A 21,777-nucleotide genomic window follows, 5' to 3' on the forward strand; every position below is an offset into this window, starting at 1 on the left:
AATATTTCAATCTATTTCGTAAACCTTATGAAGGACGATTTTTGAAGACTTGCAAGATATGTATGGTTTCTTCATGTAATAAAATCCAGACTTTTGAAAGTAAATGATTTACATTCCATGTGCTCCTTCACCTTGATGGGTAAAAAAAGTGAATAAAGGATTTGAGTGTTTGTCTGTTTGGAAAGGGTTGAACTGTATCTTCTGTGAGTGTCTGTTTGGAAAGGGTTGAACTGTATCTTCTGTGAGTGTCTGTTTGGAAAGGGTTGAACTGTATCTTCTGTGAGTGTTTGTCTGTTTGGAAAGGGTTGAACTGTATCTTCTGTGAGTGTCTGTTTGGAAAGGGTTGAACTGTATCTTCTGTGAGTGTTTGTCTGTTTAGAAAGGGTTGAACTGCATCTTCCATGAGTGATTGTTTAGAAAGGGTTGAACTGCATCTTCTGTGAGTGTTTGTCTGTTTAGAAAGGGTTGAACTGCATCTTCTGTGAGTGTTTGTCTGTTTAGAAAGGGTTGAACTGCATCTTCCATGAGTGATTGTTTAGAAAGGGTTGAACTGTATCTTCTGTGAGTGTTTGTCTGTTTGGAAAGGGTTGAACTGTATCTTCTGTGAGTGTTTGTCTGTTTGGAAAGGGTTGAACTGTATCTTCTGTGAGTGTTTGTCTGTTTGGAAAGGGTTGAACTGTATCTTCTGTGAGCGTTTGTCTGTTTGGAAAGGGTTGAACTGCATCTTCTGTGAGTGTTTGTCTGTTTGGAAAGGGTTGAACTGCATCTTCTGTGAGTGTTTGTCTGTTTGGAAAGGGTTGAACTGTATCTTCTGTGAGTGTTTGTCTGTTTGGAAAGGGTTGAACTGCATCTTCTGTGAGTGTTTGTCTGTTTGGAAAGGGTTGAACTGCATCTTCTGTGAGTGTTTGTCTGTTTGGAAAGGGTTGAACTGCATCTTCTGTGAGTGTTTGTCTGTTTGGAAAGGGTTGAACTGTATCTTCTGTGAGTGTTTGTCTGTTTGGAAAGGGTTGAACTGTATCTTCTGTGAGTGTTTGTCTGTTTGGAAAGGGTTGAACTGTATCTTCTGTGAGTGTTTGTCTGTTTAGAAAGGGTTGAACTGCATCTTCTATGAGTGATTGTTTAGAAAGGGTTGAACTGCATCTTCTGTGAGTGTTTGTCTGTTTAGAAAGGGTTGAACTGCATCTTCTGTGAGTGTTTGTCTGTTTGGAAAGGGTTGAACTGTTTCTTCTGTGAGTGTTTGTCTGTTTGGAAACGGTTGAGCTGTTTCTTCTATGAGTGTTTGTCTGTTTGGAAACGGTTGAGCTGTTTCTTCTGTGAGTGTTTGTCTGTTTGGAAAGGGTTGAACTGTATCTTCTGTGAGTGTTTGTCTGTTTAGAAAGGGTTGAACTGTATCTTCTATGAGTGTTTGTCTGTTTGGAAAGGGTTGAACTGTATCTTCTGTGAGTGTCTGTTTGGAAAGGGTTGAACTGTATCTTCTGTGAGTGTTTGTCTGTTTGGAAAGGGTTGAACTGTATCTTCTGTGAGTGTCTGTTTGGAAAGGGTTGAACTGTATCTTCTGTGAGTGTTTGTCTGTTTAGAAAGGGTTGAACTGCATCTTCTGTGAGTGTTTGTCTGTTTGGAAAGGGTTGAACTGTATCTTCTGTGAGTGTTTGTCTGTTTGGAAAGGGTTGAACTGTATCTTCTGTGAGTGTTTGTCTGTTTAGAAAGGGTTGAACTGTATCTTCTGTGAGTGTTTGTCTGTTTGGAAAGGGTTGAACTGTATCTTCTGTGAGTGTTTGTCTGTTTGGAAAGGGTTGAACTGTTTCTTCTATGAGTGTTTGTCTGTTTGGAAACGGTTGAGCTGTTTCTTCTGTGAGTGTTTGTCTGTTTGGAAAGGGCTGAACTGTTTCTTCTATGAGTGTTTGTCTGTTTGGAAAGGGCTGAACTGTTTCTTCTATGAGTGTTTGTCTGTTTGGAAACGGTTGAGCTGTTTCTTCTGTGAGTGTTTGTCTGTTTGGAAAGGGCTGAACTGTTTCTTCTATGAGTGTTTGTCTGTTTGGAAAGGGCTGAACTGTTTCTTCTATGAGTGTTTGTCTGTTTGGAAACGGTTGAGCTGTTTCTTCTGTGAGTGTTTGTCTGTTTGGAAAGGGCTGAACTGTTTCTTCTATGAGTGTTTGTCTGTTTGGAAAGGGCTGAACTGTTTCTTCTATGAGTGTTTGTCTGTTTGGAAACGGTTGAGCTGTTTCTTCTGTGAGTGATTGTCTGTTTAGAAAGGGTTGAACTGTATCTTCTGTGAGTGTTTGTCTGTTTGGAAAGGGTTGAACTGTATCTTCTGTGAGTGTTTGTCTGTTTGGAAAGGGTTGAACTGTTTCTTCTATGAGTGTTTGTCTGTTTGGAAACGGTTGAGCTGTTTCTTCTATCGGCATCAGAGTCAGTGGCAGAATGCCTTAGAGAAAATAGCACTGGTTACATTATAATTTTTGTTTGTTTGTTTTAGAACAATGTCGTATTATAGAGATCAAGCCCCCCCCCTCCCCCCCCCTCGACCAGATCACCAGGGGGGGGGGAGGGAGGGGGGTATCGACCAGATCACCGGGGGGGGGGGGAGGGGGAGTATCAACCACATCAGCGAGGTGGGTATCAACCACATCACCGGGGGGGGGGGGGGGTATCGACCACATCACTAGACGGGGGGGGGGGGGGGTATCGACCACATCACCAGGGGGGGTTGGGGGGTATCGACCACATCACCGGGGGGGGGGAGGTATCGACCACATCACCAGTAGGTGGGGTGGGGGTATCGACAACATCACCAGAGGGGGGGGGGGGGGGGGGGGGGGGGTATCGAGGTTGAAAAGAACAGAAAATAAAAGAAAGCGAAAAAGACTGAAACTGACAGCGTAGTTCACAATAGTGACTCAGCTCGGGAAGCGCAGGAGCCGACTGTGTTCTTAGTGGTGCAAAAGCACTCAGTGATATCTCGACGAGTACAAATCGGGTTCATTTGTACCGGGCGCTCCGACTGAACAACCTTGACAACGGTGCGTACTTTCTGTGTGCATGGTAAATGACCCCAAAACGTAGTTCTTAACTAACTGCAGTGTCAAGAAAAATCGAAATCATTTTACTGATTTAAATCGTTGAAAATGCATGACATGGCACACACTGTTGATTCAGCTAAATTTAGCAACAACAATAACAAGAACAGCAACATAAAGCACTGACACTCAGCCCGACAGAATTTCGTCTGCTGCCATGAAATCACAATATTCGGACGACTGTTCTGCCGCACTTCAACACGTTTGTGCATCAGAACCGTGTTTCGGGGACCTTTAAGTTCACTCGCCGCTGGCTTCATCTACGAGATGTGACTGTCAATTGTCTACCGGATGTGTTCCTTCAAGTTTCGAGTATTCAAATATTTAACAGTTAATTTTAACGTGAAGATGCAAGACAGCACACATGCTTTGTCAGCAGTGTGAACAGACCTGTCAACCCCCACGCCCGGCCAGTGAACATGATGAAAGAACGGTGTGTGGCTGTGCTTTTGTTGTTTTTCTCTGTCCCCATATCCATCCGCCATGTTTGAGTGGCGTTATCCTCATGCCGCTCAATCCGACGCCCCCCCCCCCCCCTCCCCCCTCCACACACACACACCCCGCACACTCCCTACCCCCCACCCCCATCCCCCCCTCCCCCCCCCACACACACCGTCTCACACACACACACACACACACACACACAACACGCACACGGAGGTTCGTCTGTCGCAGTCCAAGCGCCAGCCAGTCTACCGCAGGGAACTCAGGCTGTCGATGAAAAGTCTGGCGCCAGGAGGCCACACACCAACACCAGCAGAGATGACCCTGCACTGCGGCTGCTGCTGAGTCAGTGTGTGTCTGAAGTCAGACACGGCACAGTGACAACTCTGTACACATACCTGTCAACCCTGTCGACCTGTCTAACCTCCCACCACGGCACCCCCACCCCCGCCACTGCTCCTTTATTTATTTATTTCTAACTAAGTAGATGTGGCGGATCAGTCGTAGGCCTATCTAACACTGCTGCTCACTGGGTTCTTGTTGGGTCATGTCGCTAACAGACTGAGGGATCTCTCCGGTTCGTTGCTCAGCTAAGCTGCACTGAGTTCCACGATCCCTCCACGGTCCCTCCAGTCTAAATACTTATTGTTACTTGTTGTTCTCCGCGTATACAGATCAGTCTGCACGCTTTCCGCGGTGATGCAGCTCCCTGGAAACTGAAACACGGCTGTGGTTTGGGGCCGGAACTGGTATATATGTTATATTAACGTGAATACACGACTTATGTGTCACAGCGCTCACCCGGGTACGTTTTCATAAGGGTGCAAAATTCCCTTGACACCGCTTTTCCATGACTTTACAACCCCGAATTTGACCTCTGACACTGGTCTAAAAATAGGATCAGACGACCTCTGACCGCCACACAACTCACCCAAGCCGGTATTTAATCAGCTTTGCACTCATGTTTCAGTGCTGTTGGAATTTATCAAACCTTCCCATACACCCAGGGGTGTCAGCAATCAGTAGGCGTCAGACTGCTTTCACTGAGCACAGAACAGTGTCCATTTTTACTGTTGGTTTCGGTCCGGCATTGATTTGCAACACAGCCGAGGTTGTCAGTCTTGTCCACTGTGACCATCACTAACTAACTTGAAATTACCAGCTATGGCCAGTGCAGTTGCAGGCAGCGCCAAGTGTCTCGACACCTACCTGGGCAAATCTGGACTCCGTGTGTCAAAGTTGTGTTTGGGTGCTATGACTTTTGGCGAGAATTCGGTCAGTAGTTTTTGTTTTTCTTCAGTTTAATGTGTGTGTGTGTGTGTGTGTGTGTGTTTGGCAGTATTTGTGCCAGTGTGTGTCGGTGTGCCAGTGTGTGTGTGTGTGTGTGTCTGTGTGTGTGTGTGTGTGTGTGTGTGTGTGTGTGTGAGTCCATGTCAGTGTGTGTGTCACGGTATGTGTGTGTGTGTGTGTGTGTGTGTGTGTGTATTTGTATTTCTTTTTATCACAACAGATTTCTCTGTGTATAATTCGGGCTGCTCTCCCCACGTCGCTACACTATAACGCCACCCATTTTTTTGTGTGTTTTTTCCTGCGTGCAGTTTTATTTGTTTTTCCTATCGAAGTGGATTTTTCTACAGAATTTTGCCAGGACTGAACAACCCTTTTGTTGCCGTCACGTGGGTTCTTTTACGTGCGCTGAGTGCATGCTGCACACGGGACCTCGGTTTATCGTCTCATCAGTCCAAATGAATAAGAGTCCAGACCACCACTCAAGGTCGCAGTAATAGAGGGGGAGAAAATATCGGCGGCTGAGCCTTGATTCGCGAGCTCAAATTCTCAGTCTCGCTTCCTAGGCGGACGCGTCACCTCTGGGCCACCACGGCCTCAGTTCTGTAGTGTGTGTGTTGAAGTTTTTTTAGGGGAGGGGTAAGTGTCAACCTGCATCATAACATAATAATCAGAAGAAGATGGTGATGGTTGTTAGTAGTTGTAGTGGTAGTTGCGGCCGCGGGAGAGGGCAATTCAACATGGCGGACACTTTCCACATGGAGAAAGGTCCCCCGCGCTGTCCAGAAACGTTAGTGAAACCGTGACCTTTGAACAAGACCTTGAACCTGACCCTCGATCTTGACGGGGCCAAAAGTGAGAATATACACACAGCAGCAAGCACTGGCAAAATGACGACCGTGGCAGCTGATGCGAAGTGTGTGTTCAACTACTTGGGCAATTCTGGACTTCGGGTGTCCAACATTTGTCTGGGGGCAATGACTTTTGGAGAGCATATCGTAAGCTCTACCGTGTGTGACGGGGGTGGGAAGGGAGTGCGTGTGTGTGTTGGGGGGCGGTTTGGGGTGGGGGTTGTGTATGTCAGTGGAGGAGGGAGTGTGTTGTGTATTGTGTCTGTGAGTGTCTTTGTGCTTGTGTGTGTGGTGGGGGTGGGGGTGGGTTGTGTTCAAAGTGTGCACACTGTGTATAATGAGAATGTGTTGTGTTCAAGGTGTGTGCACTGTGTAGAATGAGAATGTGTTGTTTTCAAAGTGTGTGCACTGTGTAGAATGAGTGTGTTGTGTTCAAAGTGTGCACACTGTGTATAATGAGAATGTGTTGTGTTCAAGGTGTGTGCACTGTGTAGAATGAGAATGTGTTGTTTTCAAAGTATGTGCACTGTGTAGAATGAGAATGTGTTGTGTTCAAAGTGTGTGCACTGTGTAGAATGAGAATGTGTTGTGTTCAAAGTGTGTGCACTGCATAGAATGAGAATGTGTTGTGTTCAAAGTGTGTGCACTGTGGAGAATGAGAATGTGTTGTGTTCAAAGTGTGTGCACTGTGTAGAATGAGAATGTGTTGTGTTCAAAGTGTGTGCACTGTGTAGAATGAGAATGTGTTGTGTTCAAAGTGTGTGCACTGTGGAGAATGAGAATGTGTTGTGTTCAAAGTGTGTGCACTGTGGAGAATGAGAATGTGTTGTGTTCAAAGTGTGTGCACTGTGGAGAATGAGAATGTGTTGTGTTCAAAGTGTGTGCACTGTGTAGAATGAGAAGTGTGTGCACTGTGCAGAATGATAATGTGCTGTGTTCAAAGTGTGTGCACTGTGAAGAATAATAACGTGTTCAAAGTGTGTGCACTGTGTTGAATGATAATGTGTCGTGTTCAAAGTGTGTACACCAAAAACACATGTGTTGTCTGGCGGCAGTTTCAGGTGCCAGGACAGCTGCAGGAGGAGGGTGCCCACCAGCTGATCAACAGATATGTAGAATGGGGAGGTAACTTCATCGACACCGCCAATGTTTACGGCCGTGGAGCCTCAGAGAAAATCGTTGGGTCCTGGTTGAGAGGGTAAGTTGTGTGTGTGTTTGTTTGTGTGTGTGTGTTGTGTGCGTGTGTTTGTTTGTGTGTGTGTGTGTGTGTTTGTGTGTGAGTTTGTTTGTGTGGGCGTGTGAGTTTGTGTGTGTGTGTGTGTGTGCGCGCGCGTGCATGTGTGTGTGTGTTTGTGATTGCAGGGGGGTGTGTGTGTGTGTTTGTTGTGGGGTCTTTTTTTGTGTGTGTAGCTGTGTGTGGAGGTATGTGAGTGTGTGTATGTGTGTGTGTGTGCCATGTATTTAACATTTATTCGTTAAAGTGATTTTATATGGGAAAAAATGTGCATGAACTGTGCAGGTGTGTGTGTCTGTGTATGAAAATCCCCAAAGGAAGGAGTCCAATGAAAGAATCTCAGTGAGGTGACAGCCCTTCACTGACAAGCATTCATCAGCAGTTATGGGGTTAACGAATGTGAGTGAATGGTTGACTTGTGACTGACTTAAAGATAACTTGGTGGATTGATAGTTTCTTTCTGTATTTTTATGATAACGTTTAATGATGGGGATGATGAAGATGCTGCTGTGGAAACCATGTAGGTATGGGGACGACTTGAAGAGGCTGTACTCTCATGATACATCCTGGCGTCAACCAGGCTGAGAGATTTAGACACCTGTAGTGTTGGGTCAGGAAATTAGAGCATCACTTGCAAAGACACATTGGTAAAATGGACAACCCTTGACTCTGTGCTCCCAGTCTTTCTATTTTGAGCACACAGCACACTCAACTCTGGGTTGGAGCCAGCCATGGGCTGAAGAAAACCCACCTCTGATGGGATTCGAACCTGCATCCCTACAATTATCTGTCCATGACATTTACCGCTTCACCACGCGCTGCTGGATTGATGGCTGAATTAAATGGCTGATTGACTGTAACAGGCAGGAGAGGGACAGGTTTGTCATCGCCACCAAAGTCCGTTCTCCAATGGACCCCACCAACCCCAACGCTGTGGGTTTGGGGCGGCGTCACATCATTCAAAGCGTGGAGGAGAGTCTGGAACGACTGCAGACCAACTACATTGACCTTCTGCAGGTAGGGAAGGAAGGGAGGGGCGTGGGGGGGAGGGGAGGGTACTTTATGCTTTGTGGGAGCCCATTCCCTTACTGTATTCCACCACAAAGTACTTCAGTCTTAAGTGTGTGATGTCTTTCATTTCGTTTCCCCATTGCCAGCAATCTTTATAAAGGAGAACTGTCAGTATCAGGCCTTCGTAAGACCACTCAGCAGAGTAGGCCCTGCACACAGACACACACACGCACACACACACACACACACACACACACACACACACACACACACACATGCATGCACACAGACACAGACAGACACACACATGCACACATACTCACATACAGACACACACACACACACACACATATGCGTGCACACACTCACACACAGACACAGAGACACAGAGACCACACACATATGCGTGCACACACTCACACACAGACACAGAGACAGAGTGACCACACACACACACACACGCACGCACGCACGCACGCACGCACGCACACGCAGAGCAACTGAGCACACAGGCTAGCGTGGAACTGACATAAACACCAGTGCAGTGAGCGAAGAATGGGCCAGTGGAGAGTGGGCGAGTCATGAATATGCAAATTGGGGAGGTCATCCCAACACCATACCATGAGAGGACTAATGCCTGGCCTGTGTTCAGTTTGTGATCAAATAAATGTATGGTCTGATCCATTGAAAAATAAAGATAATAAGATAATGATGAATAAATGTATGGTCTGATCCATTGAAAAATAAAGATAATAAGATACTGATGAATAAATGTATGGTCTGATCCATTGAAAAATAAAGATAATAAGATAATGATGAATAAATGTATGGTCTGATCCATTGAAAAAAAAAGATAATAAGATACTGATGAATAAATGTATGGTCTGATCCATTGAAAAAAAAAAGATGATAAGATACTGATGAATAAATGTATGGTCTGATCCATTGAAAAAAAAAGATAATAAGATACTGATGAATAAATGTATGGTCTGATCCATTGAAAAATAAAGATAATAAGATACTGATGAATAAATGTATGGTCTGATCCATTGAAAAAAAAAAAGATAATAAGATACTGATGAATAAATGTATGGTCTGATCCATTGAAAAAAAAAGGATAATAAGATACTGATGAATAAATGTATGGTCTGATCCATTGAAAAAAAAAGATAATAAGATAATGATGAATAAATGTATGGTCTGATCCATTGAAAAAAAAAGATAATAAGATACTGATGAATAAATGTATGGTCTGATCCATTGAAAAAAAAAGATAATAAGATAATGATGAATAAATGTATGTTTGATCCATTGGAAAAAAAAAGATAATGATAAAATAAATGCATGGTCTGATCCATTGAAAAAAAAGATAATGATAAAATAAATGTATGGTCTGATCCATTGGAAAAAAAAAAAAAGATAATGATAAAATAAATGTATGGTCTGATCCATTGAAAAAAACAAAGATAATGATAAAAATGAATGTATGGTCTGACTCACTGAAAAAAACAAAGATAATGATAAAATAAATGTATGGTCTGATCCATTGAAAAAAAAAAAAGATCATGACAGAATAAATGTATGGTCTGATCCATTGAAAAAAAGATAATGATACAATAAATGTATGGTCTGATCCATTGAAAAACACAAAGATAATGATAGAATAAATGTATGGTCTGATCCATTGAGGAAAAAAAAAGATAATGATAAAATAAATGTATGGTCTGATCCATTGAAAAAAAAAAAGATAATGATAAAATAAATGTATGGTCTGATCCATTGAAAAAAACAAAGATAATGATAAAAATGAATGTATGGTCTGACTCACTGAAAAAAACAAAGATAATGATAAAATAAATGTATGGTCTGATCCATTGAAAAAAAAAGATAATGATAAAATAAATGTATGGTCTGATCCATTGAAAAAAAAAAAAGATAATGATAAAATAAATGTATGGTCTGATCCATTGAAAAAAACAAAGATTATGATAAAAATGAATGTATGGTCTGACTCACTGAAAAAACACAAAGATAATGATAAAATAAATGTATGGTCTGATCCATTGAAAAAAAAAAAGATCATGACAGAATAAATGTATGGTCTGATCCATTGAAAAAAAGATAATGATAAAATAAATGTATGGTCTGATCCATTGAAAAACACAAAGATAATGATAGAATAAATGTATGGTCTGATCCATTGAAAAACACAAAGATAATGATAGAATAAATGTATGGACTGATCCATTGGGAAAAAAAAAGATAATGATAAAAATAAATGTATGGTTTGATTCATTGAAAAAAAAAAGAAAAGAAAAAACACAAAGAGCATGCCGTGCACTGCTTTGAGGGGTCAGTGTTACCATCTGTGGAGCCTTGTTGTTGGCTTGGAGTTTTCTCTCTCTGATTGTCTGCCTGTCTGTCTGTTGATCTTTACCTGTCTGTTCATCTTTGTCCATCGGTCTGTGTGTCTGTCTGTTCTTCTCTGTCTGTCTTCTCTGTCTCTCCAGTGTCCTTCTCTGTCTGTCTTCTCTGTCTTTCTGTCTGTTCTTCTCTGTCTTTCTGTCCAGTGTCTGTCTGTCTGTCTGTCTGTCTTCTCTGTCTGTCTGTTCTCTGTCTTTCTGTCTGTTCTTCTCTGTCTGTCTGTCCAGTGTCTGTCTGTCTGTCTTCTCTGTCCTTCTCTGTCTGTCTTCTCTGTCTCTCTTCTCTGTCGGTCTTCTCTGTCTGTCTTCTCTGTCTGTCCTTCTCTGTCCTTCTCTGTCTGTCTTCTCTGTCCTTCTCTGTCTGTCTTCTCTGTCTCTCTTCTCTGTCTGTCTTCTCTGTCTGTCTTCTCTGTCTGTCTTCTCTGTCTGTCTTCTTATGAATAAATAAATGAATGCAGAACAGATAAGAAAACAATGAAATAGATAAATCAGTCAATAAGCAAACACACACACACACACACACACACACACACACACACACACACACACACACACACACACACACACACTATGCTCTGGAAAGCACCAACATCAGTTCTATTTCTCACTAGACGTGTGTGTGTGTGTGTGTGTGACAGACCCACACTATATCTCTGTCTCTCTCTCTCTCTGTGACAGACCCATGCCTGGGACGACGCGGTGCCCCTGGAAGAGACCCTGAGCACCCTGAACGACCTGGTGAGGTGCGGCAAGGTCAGGTACCTGGGCGCCAGCAACGTCACCGGCTGGCAGCTTCAGAAGATCGTGGAGATCACCAAGCAGAAGGATTTGAACCCCTTTGTCTCTCTGCAGGTCAGGGTCCTAGTCCTTCCCCACTCTGTCTGGGGTTGGGGGCTTTGACACGCTCGTGGTCTTGTGGTTCATGGCCTCTGTGTGAATGAGAAGCTTAGAGATAGTAAACCAATTACACCTCTGAATTTTACACCTCAGAAACCAAACCATTGACACTTCAAATATTAAATCATGTATACTCATAAATAAATGTGTGTGTATGTATGTGTATGTGTGTGTGAGATGTGTGTGTATGTGTGTGTGATGTGTGTGTATGTGTGTGATGTGTGTGTGTGTGTGAGATGTGTGTGTGATGTGTGAGTTGTGTGTGAGTTGTGTGATGTGTGTGTGTGTGTGTGTAATGTATGTGTGTGTGATGTGTGATGTGTGTGTGTGTGTGTGCAGCAACAATACAACCTGGTGTCCAGGGACTCGGAACTGGAGCCGTTCCAGGTGTGCAAGCTGAATGGACTGGGTGTTCTCCCCTGGAGCCCTCTCAAAGGGTCAGTGCTCTCCCCTGCTGTGTGGGGCTGACAGGGGGGGTGTCTTACCATGTGTCCTGTCTGGTGTCAGATGTAACCGAACTGTCACTGTGTAACCAGTGTTCTTTTCCGGCCTTGGTTTGCATATTTCCTCAGTGTTAAACGGATTACGTTGTTAACTCTTTCCGGACGAAGGAATGCTCACGCATTCCTACACAAAACATATTCGGTTTCGGACGAAGGAATGGAATAGCATTCTCCGAAAGTAAAATTCCATCATGCGCTGTACACGTGATTTTGTGATTAGCCAAGCAGAGTACGCTATTCTGGGTCACTCCACAATCGAATAGTATGATTGGTTAGTCTGGGATGTGTGGCCTGTCTCGCACACATGCTGACAAAGTCACTAACCGGTCGTCTGCTCGCGTGCCAGCCTGTTAGCAAAGCGGCCTCTTCTCAGAATGTTGTGAAGCGAACAAGGCAGTGACGGCAATGTTTTAGGGTTGCCGAAGTACTTGAAATGCTACAAACTGAAGGGTCGGACATTGAAGAGGTGGATGATGACGAAGAAGAAAGTGAATTTAATGCAGAAAGCGAGCATGGGTATGGTGATTTGGGGTGAAAAATTGGCAGTATTTTCTACATATGGCAAAACTGTAAAAATAAGATGAGAAATTTGATTTTTTTTATATGTTATAGCTCAGTACGTAATAAAGCAGTTCTGAAAGTTTCATTTTCTTACACAGTATTTTGTATTTTTTGTAATTTTTTTCCAAACCCGTACAAATGGGCCGTCTGTGGGGAAAAGCAAGGGAGAAAACTGTCGTCCCGAGTGAGTTAATGGTGTTGTGTTTTGTGGGCTGGTTTCTTCACCATGGTTTAGGCTGACACAGGGCGTCGTCACCTTATCTGGGTTTTCAGTGACACTGAACTGGGTGTGTCTTAAAATGTTGGTGAGTATTTCTGAAAAAGACATGTTATTTTTGGAAGGTATCACTCTTATTTTGTGAAAAATCAAGCCGCTGTGTTTTAGTCGTTTCATATTTTGTATTTAGCTGAGTGTGTTTTAGTCGTTTCATGTTTTGTATTTAGCTGAGTGTGTTTTAGTCGCTTCATGTTTTGTATTTAGCTGAGTGCGTTTTAGTCGTTTCATGCTTGTATTTAGCTCAGTGTGTTTTAGTCGTTTTGTGTTTGTATTTAGCTCAGTGTGTTTTAGTCGTTTCGTGTTTGTATTTAGCTCAGTGTGTTTTAGTCGTTTCATGTTTTGTATATAGCTCAGTGTGTTTTAGTCGTTTCATGTTTGTATTTAGCTCAGTGTGTTTTCTCCATGTGTGATTTTTTGTGTGTGAGCCAGTTCAGTGTCCAGGAGGGTTTGGGTTCAAGTCTCGTTCTCACCCAAGTTTGACTGGAAAATCAATCTGAGTTATCTGGCCATTCGGATGACACTGTAAACCAAGGTCCTGTGTGCAGCATGCGCTTGGCGCACTGAAAAGAACCCATGGCAACAGAAGAGTTGTCCTCTGGCTAAATTATGTAGAAAAATTCCCACTCAGTTAGTTACACAAAAACACATGCATGCTACTCCACGCCTAAGTGCGTTGGGTTATGCTGCTGTCAGGCATCTGCCTAACAGATCTGGTGTAGCGCATATGGATTAGCCCGAACACAGTGACACCGTGTTTTGTAAAGCGCTTGGAGTTTGGTCTCCGACCGAGGATAGGCACTATGTAAGTATCCTTATCCTCTTTTCATCATCATCATCATCATCGTCATCGTAAGCATCCACCTGACTCCATGTCCCTGTGACGGTGTGCACAGAGGGTTCCTGACGGGCAAGGTGCAGAGAGACCAGCCTCCCAGCGAGGGCCGGCTGGGGTGGTCAGCACAGGACGAGAAGCGAAACCTGCAGTCCTCCCCCTCCTGGTCAGCCATCAACAAGGACAAGAACTGGGCCGTGCTGGAGACACTCCAGAAAATCGCCAAGGCCAAAGGTCAGCGCTGGCAAAACAAAACACTCATACGCAAGTCTGTGCTGTTGTCTGTCATTGGGTCAGTCCTTTAGGATGTCCTTGGTTTTTTGTCCGTCTGTTGGTTCTTAGGTCTGTGCTGTTGTCTGTCATTGGGTCAGTCCTTTAGGAAAGTCCTTAGTTTTTTGTCCGTCTGTTGGTTCTTAGGTCTGTGCTGTTGTCTGTCATTGGGTCAGTCCTTTAGGAAAGTCCTTAGTTTTTTGTCCCTCTGTTATTTCTTAGGTCTGTGCTGTTGTCTGTCATTGGGTCAGTCCTTTAGGATTGATTGGTATCAGAAATCTGCTCTGATAGGTACACAAATACATGTACTTAGGGCTGATAGGTACACAAATGTATATTCTCACACTCAAGGCCTGACTAAACGTGTTGGGTTATGCTGCTGGCGAGGCAGTTGCCTAACAATTGTGGTGTAGCGTATATGGATTAGTCTGAATGCAGTGACACGTCCTTGAGAGACTGAAACAGATCAGTGGCCCAGTGGTAATGCACTCGCACTAGGAAGAAAGTGTCCGCAGGTTCGAGTCTCATATACAGACTGGCATTTTTTACCTTTACTTCCCCCTCCACTAGACTTTGAGAGGTGGGCTTGGGTACTAATCACTAAGATGAGATGATACACTGAGGTCCTGATCTTTGCACATGTAAAAGAACCCACAACAACAAAAGGCCTGCCCCTGGCTAAATTCTGTAGAAAAATCCACTTTGACAGTGAAACCAAAAACACTTCAGGCAGGAAAAGAAAAAGAAAAAAAAAAAAAAGGATGCTGCTGCAGTTTTGATTGATTCATTGGTCTGGGCTTTTTTTTTTCAATTGATTGATGTATGTGTTTATTGATTGATGTTTGTGTTTATTGATTGATGTATGTGTTTATTGGGAGCTGAATGCAATGGACAGACCGAAGTGGCGTTCAGCTGTCCACAAAGGCGCCAAATCCTGTGAGGCCAACAGAATCGCTGCAGCAGAGCAACGCAGACAGCCGCCACCATCCCCTGTCCACACTGCGTCAGAACCTTCCGGGCGCGGATTGGCCTGATCAGTCATCTGCGCACCCACAGAGCCCAACCCACCCACCCCCAGGATGACTAGATGGTCCTCGTCGATCCCGACGGACGAACCACCCATGTGTTTATTGATTGATGTTTGTGTTTATTGGCCTATACGTGTCTATTGATTAATGTGTTTAATGATTGATCTGTGTGATCAGTGTGTTTCCTTCATTGATCTGTGTGTTTATTTAATGTGTGTGTTGATCGTTGATATGCACGAGTAAGTCAGTGGCTCAGGTATCCCTTAGGTGGTTACTACAGAGACCTGTGGTGTCTTTTGTTGATTGATTGATTGATGTGTACAGGTAAGTCAGTGGCCCAGGTATCCCTCAGGTGGTTACTGCAGAAACCTGTGGTATCTTCCGTCATCATCGGAGCCACCAAAATGCAGCAGTTGGATGACAACATGGCCGCCGGCAATGGCTGGGAACTGACGGCTGAAGAGGTGTGTGTGTGTGTGTGTGTGTGTGTGTGTGTGTGTGTGTGTTGCTATGCAACAAAACACACCTGCAACAGTACAGTATTATAAAGATCATTACTATTCAGTATAATCCATGATACTAGCAATGATGTTAGTGATCAGAATTAAAAAAGAAAAAAAAAAAAAAAGATTGTGCCATAGAATTAAGTGGTTGTAGCAGCAGAAAAAAAAAAAACACACAGAAAAACGCACACAAAAAAGCAACAACAACAACAAAACAGTGGGTGCACCTTGCGTGCAACTGAGGCCACAAAAAGAAAGGGAAAAACATGTTGTAGCAGCTGTCAGTAGTGTTAACAGCAGCAGCGGCATGAATACAGTTGAATCTGGATCCTCTATAATTGACCACTGTTCTCATATGATTCACTGTGCTTTCATTTTGATGTTTCCTGTAGCAGTGTATATAAGTCACCTCCACAACTGTTCAAACAGAGTGACAGAATTCACTTCAGTTCAAAGACACTTTATTAATCTACATGGAAAGTAATGTGTGCAATCATAGGCTTGTTGCAAACACCAACAAAGACACTTTATTAATCTACATGGAAATTAACGTGTGCAATCATAGGCTTGTTGCAAACACCAACATAAAATGAACATGCACACCGTAGAAGACATTAAAGCAAGTCCATTAACAACTCACGGCAGCTGATGATAGACTAAAACAAACAACACACCCACACACATGCACGTGTGGGGAAACAATTAGGCATTGTACAACAATGTATACAAATAAAAAACATCCTGCAAATAAATTATACTTGTTTAAAACCACACACACACACATACACACACACGTTAAGACAATAAGGCATTGTACAACAATGTAAACAAATAAAAACATCCAACAAATAATTCATATATATGTATAAAACACATACACCCACACATACACACACACACACACACAAATATATATATATATCTAAAATGAATGTATTAAACATTGATGATGATGATGATTGTTCTCTCTGTCTCCTCCCCAGATGAAGGAGCTTGATGAGGTCAGCAAGCCAGAGACCCCTTACCCCTATGAGATGGTGTGGCGGGTAAACAGTACTCGAACCAACCCCTGGAACCCCTCCCCCTATGTCTGACCACCTCACTGACGTCGTCCGTTTGGCCGCTCAGCTCACAGGCATCTGACGCAATGCCACGAATGGGGGAAGAAGAAAAAAAAAAACGCAAAAAACTTGTGCCTTTTAATCAGATACTGTGTCTGTTTTAACACACACACTTAGTGTCTCCATATTAACAATGCAGAGTTTTTCTTTCTGCTGATAAAACATGTAGTTAATCAATGCCTCCAGATTAACAAAGCTAAGTTTCTCTTTTGTAAGACTGTTGGTAACTTGTTAACCAGACTTACCTGGCACGGGGTATATGCTGAGTATCAAATCACTATGTGCTTACATACAATGTATGCAGGCCCACCTTTCAGATGTCAGTGATGGCCTTTAACCCTCAACGCACTGAACGTTGGTGAAATGAGATCAAACCTTTCAGATGTCAGTGATGGCCTTTAACCCTCAACGTTCTGAACGTTGGTGAAATGAGATCAAACCTTTCAGATGTCAGTGAGGGCCTTTAACCCTCAACGCACTGAACGTTGGTGAAATGAGATCAAACCTTTCAGATGTCAGTGATGGCCTTTAACCCTCAACGTTCTGAACGTCGGTGAAATGAGATCAAACCTTTCAGATGTCAGTGATGGCCTTTAACCCTCAACGTTCTGAACATTGGTGAAATGAGAAGAGTGTGGTATGAATGTGAAGGTCAGTTACTACGTTTTGTGTCAGTGCTGTCACTGGTTTTCTTGGACAAAAGTAACACAATGCCAGGAGAAAATAGAATGGTCATTGACACCCTGACCTGTAAGGTCTGTCTTATCTCAGTGAGGTGACAGCCCTTCACTGACATCCTGACCTGTAAGCTCAGTCTTACCTCAGTGAGGTGACAGCCCTTCACTGACACCCTGACCTGTAAATTCTGCCTTATCTCAGTGAGGTGACAGCCCTTCACTGACACCCTGACCTGTAAGGTCTGTCTTATCTCAGTGAGGTGACAGCCCTTCACTGACATCCTGACCTGTAAGCTCAGTCTTACCTCAGTGAGGTGACAGCCCTTCACTGACATCCTGACCTGTAAGCTGTGTCTTATCTCAGTGAGGTGACAGCCCTTCACTGACATCCTGACATGTAAGCTGTGTCTTATCTCAGTGAGGTGACAGCCCTTCACTGACATCCTGACCTGTAAGCTCTGTCTTAACTCAGTGAGGTAACAGCCCTTCACTGACATCCTGACCTGTAAGCTCAGTCTTATCTCAGCGAGGTGACAGCCCTTCACTGACATTCTGACCTGTAAGTTCTGTCTTATCTCAGTGAGGTGACAGCCCTTCACTGACACCCTGACCTGTAAATTCTGCCTTATCTCAGTGAGGTGACAGCCCTTCACTGACATCCTGACCTGTAAGGTCTGTCTTATCTCAGTGGTGACAGCCCTTCACTGACATCCTGACCTGTAAGCTCAGTCTTACCTCAGTGAGGTGACAGCCCTTCACTGACATCCTGACCTGTAAGGTCTGTCTTACCTCAGTGAGGTGACAGCCCTTCACTGACATCCTGACCTGTAAGCTGTGTCTTATCTCTGTGAGGTGGCAGCCCTTCACTGGCATCCTGACCTGTAAGCTCTGTCTTACCTCAGCGAGGTGACAGCCCTTCACTGACATCCTGACCTGTAAGCTCAGTCCTACCTCAGTGAGGTGACAGCCCTTCATTGACATCCTGACCTGTAAGTTCTGTCTTATCTCAGTGAGGTGACAGCCCTTCACTGACATCCTGACCTGTAAGTTCTGTCTTAGTGGTGACAGCCCTTCACTGACATCCTGACCTGTAAGTTCTGTCTTATCTCAGTGGTGACAGCCCTTCACTGACATCCTGACCTGTACGTTCTGTCTTATCTCAGTGGTGACAGCCCTTCACTGACATCCTGACCTGTACGTTCTGTCTTATTTCAGTGGTGACAGCCCTTCACTGACATCCTGACCTGTAAGTTCTGTCTTATCTCAGTGGTGACAGCCCTTCACTGACATCCTGACCTGTAAGTTCTGTCTTATTTCAGTGGTGACAGCCCTTCACTGACATCCTGACCTGTAAGTTCTGTCTTATTTCAGTGGTGACAGCCCTTCATTGACATCCTGACCTGTAAGTTCTGTCTTATTTCAGTGGTGACAGCCCTTCATTGACATCCTGACCTGTAAGTTCTGTCTTATTTCAGTGGTGACAGCCCTTCACTGACATCCTGACCTGTAAGTTCTGTCTTATTTCAGTGGTGACAGCCCTTCACTGACATCCTGACCTGTAAGTTCTGTCTTATCTCAGTGGTGACAGCCCTTCACTGACATCCTGACCTGTAAGTTCTGTCTTATCTCAGTGGTGACAGCCCTTCACTGACATCCTGACCTGTAAGTTCTGTCTTATTTCAGTGGTGACAGCCCTTCACTGACATCCTGACCTGTAAGTTCTGTCTTATCTCAGTGGTGACAGCCCTTCATAGACGAGCATGATCATCAGAAGCGGTGAAGGGGTTCCAGGATGATTGTCATCTTCACCTCCCCAGTGATGAAATAAACCATCAGCACCACAGTCCCGAAACCCACACAATTGTCAGGCCTCCAAGTCCTCTCTAGATGGGTACAAGTAATTTAAACACCATTCCTTTCCTTTTTGAAGAGACAACATACCACACGGCTGCTCAGCCGAGCACAAAATCCGGCTCTTTAGTTAGCCGAGCAGCGTCTAGCGTCTTAGGTCAAAAATTTTTTAATGCCAGACTTTCCCACCGCACTCTGTACTGACCGGCACATTCGCCGCGGTATTTCTGGCCCCGCGCGCCAAACTGGGACACTGCCTTCTTTGTTTCACTCGGCCCCGCGGCCCCCGCCCTGCTTTTCCCACCTTTTCACAGCATCCACACATTTCCTGCAGCGATTACAGAAAGTTGAATTATTGCTATTCCTGCTTGTATTATTGGAGTGCAGTTTGATTTGATTTACACAATTTCATTATTTTATCAACATCATCGTTTCATTTTTTTTATATTTTTTTTTTACCTTAAAAATCTTCGTCTTTCTCGTGGAATGAAGGGTAAGGCAGTGCCATAAGCCGACAGACACTCACCCCGCTCTCCATCCCCCTGCTGCTCGCACTCACCATTATACAGTGTGTTCATTTAAACGTTTGTTGTGCTGCCAAGAAAAATCGCACAACTCAAAAGGTAAGCTGATCTGCATGCAGGCATGCTATATATTCTGTGTGTATTTACGATGTTACTGTTCTAAACGCCTGTTTTCTTAGAGAGGGATTTAAACTTAACGATTTTTGCGATCATGTTTCTGCTTATCCTTCTCTTCTCTTTCTTCATTTATGTTTCAGCCGTTGCCGCAACAACCGCTATATAAGAAAACATATTGTGTTTGGAGTCAATGGAAAGCTTATTTTGTGTTCTTTTTAGAAAACCACTTCTTTAGTCGTTATTTCCGATCCATCCGAGGAGATGATGCGCGAAAAAACAAAGCAGATTTACCGCCGAACAAGTGTACAGCGAGTGCCGCTGGCGCGGCCTGTTTGTCAGCCGCGTTTATTTATATCCATGCCCTACTTCCTGGGTTCACGAACTTTCGCAGGGCCAACTAAAGTGCCAGCACTGAACACCCGTGACCAGTGTTTGCTGAGTTAAAGCAGTGGCAGAACGTTTATCACCATGACAAATTTATTGCTCACCAATTCATGAATGTAACTCATTGTACAGCAGAGGTAAACACACTTGACTTGGTATCGTTTCCAAGAGGTATGCAGAAAACAGTCACCCTGACAACATTGCAGAATGGCCAGGGAAACCATTGCAGAGACCCAGGCTTTGACACACAACCAACAGACCTGGAGGAATCTGAGGGGGCCCGGTTGCATGAGCAACAAGAATGTTCTGAACTCCAGGGTAAATTCATCATGCTCGGGAACATGGTGAACTCTGAGCAAACTTGGTGCTGCAACGATGGCCTCTTCTTCTTCTTCTGCGTTCGTGGGCTGCAACTCCCACATTCACTCGCATGTACACGAGTGGGCTTTTAAGTGCATGACCGTTTTTACCCCGTCGTGTAGGCAGCCATACTCCGCTTTCGGGGGTGTGCATGCTGGGTATATTCTTGTTTCCATAACCCACCGAACACTGACATGGATTACAGGATCTTTAACGTGCGTATTTGATCTTCTGCATGCGTTTACACACGAAGGGGGTTCAGGCACTAGCAGGTCTGCACATATGTTGACCTGGGAGATCGTAAAAATCTCCACCCTTTACCCACCAGCTGCCGTCACCGTGATTCGAACCCGGGACCCTCAGATTGAAAGTCCAGCGCTTTAACCACTCGGCTATTGCGCCCGTCAACGATGGCCTCATGCAGCCTGGCCGTGGTGATGGGTTGTGTGCAGCGCCCCGATGAGTCTCGACAGAGATGAGGGAGACGCCAGAACAGAACATCATTTTGTAAGGGAATTTTTAGACATGTCTTGCAGACAAAGATGTAAATTGAGCAAATATTTGTGACTGTGTACATGTATCTTGCTGCTGCCTCTACCAATATGTCATGCTTGAAATGCCACGCTACCAGAAACAATACAAATATGGGGAACTAAACGAGAAAGGAGTCATAGCAGAACAATAATAGATAGATTCAAATTATATATATATATATATATATATATGTATGTATATGTGTGTGTGTGTGTGAAATTTGCTTGCTTAATTCTAAATTAAATGTATATATCAGTACATCAGACCTGCTTACACTGCCTTCACTGTTTGTGTAGATGAGAGACAGCGAGAGACAGACAGACAGGTGTGTGTGTGGTTCGTGTGCTGGTGTAAGTTGTGTGTATGTGAGTGTGTGTGTGTGGTGTGTGTGTGTGTTTGGTGTAGTGAGAGTGTGTGTGAGATTCTCAGCTGTACAAACCTGTGACGCATTGTGACAAATCACATGCCATTACATCACAGTACATTCACAGATCTGAAACAAGCAGTGGCAATGTTGCTGAACGATATATTCTGTGGTGCAACACACAGCACTTCAAACACAAAACACTTAAGACACAGCACTTCACAACACACAACACTTCATAATACACAACACTTTACCAGCACTTCACAACACACAGAACTTTACAACACCCAACACTTCACAACACACAGCACTTTACAACACACAACACTTCACAACACAAAACACATTAAAACACACACACGACACTTCACAACACACACAGCACTTTACAACACAGAACACTTCACAACACACAGCACTTTACAACACAGAACACTTCACAACACACAATACTTCACAACACACAGCACTTTTCAACACAGAACACTTCACAACAAAAAACACTTTACAACGCACAGCACTTTACAACACACAACACTTCACAACACCAAACACTTCACAACACACAGCACTTTACAACACACAACACTTCACAACACACGACTCTTCACAACACACTAGATTTCCACAACACAACTTGACAA

The 21,777-nt window shown here is 43.9% G+C and overlaps 1 protein-coding gene across 2 annotated transcripts; it reads left to right on the plus strand.

The window, feature by feature from the left end:
- The first annotated feature begins 4,455 nt into the window (after positions 1-4,455).
- Positions 4,456-21,039, plus strand: LOC143299481 (1-deoxyxylulose-5-phosphate synthase YajO-like). 2 transcript variants are annotated; one of them, XM_076612713.1, is made up of 8 exons: positions 4,456-4,796; positions 6,715-6,857; positions 7,757-7,910; positions 11,006-11,179; positions 11,564-11,661; positions 13,459-13,631; positions 15,020-15,159; positions 16,182-21,039. In XM_076612713.1, the coding sequence occupies exons 1-8, from the start codon at positions 4,686-4,688 to the stop codon at positions 16,290-16,292; spliced, it is 1,104 nt and encodes a 367-aa protein (XP_076468828.1). In that variant the 5' UTR covers positions 4,456-4,685; the 3' UTR covers positions 16,293-21,039. The 2 variants fall into 2 exon arrangements, with proteins under 2 accessions (XP_076468828.1, XP_076468829.1); XM_076612714.1 differs by lacking the exon at positions 4,456-4,796 and adding an exon at positions 5,474-5,806.
- The last annotated feature ends 738 nt before the right edge of the window (positions 21,040-21,777 follow it).

Source organism: Babylonia areolata, chromosome 25 (genome assembly GCF_041734735.1).
Source record: "Babylonia areolata isolate BAREFJ2019XMU chromosome 25, ASM4173473v1, whole genome shotgun sequence".
NCBI classification, from domain to species: domain Eukaryota; kingdom Metazoa; phylum Mollusca; class Gastropoda; order Neogastropoda; family Buccinidae; genus Babylonia; species Babylonia areolata.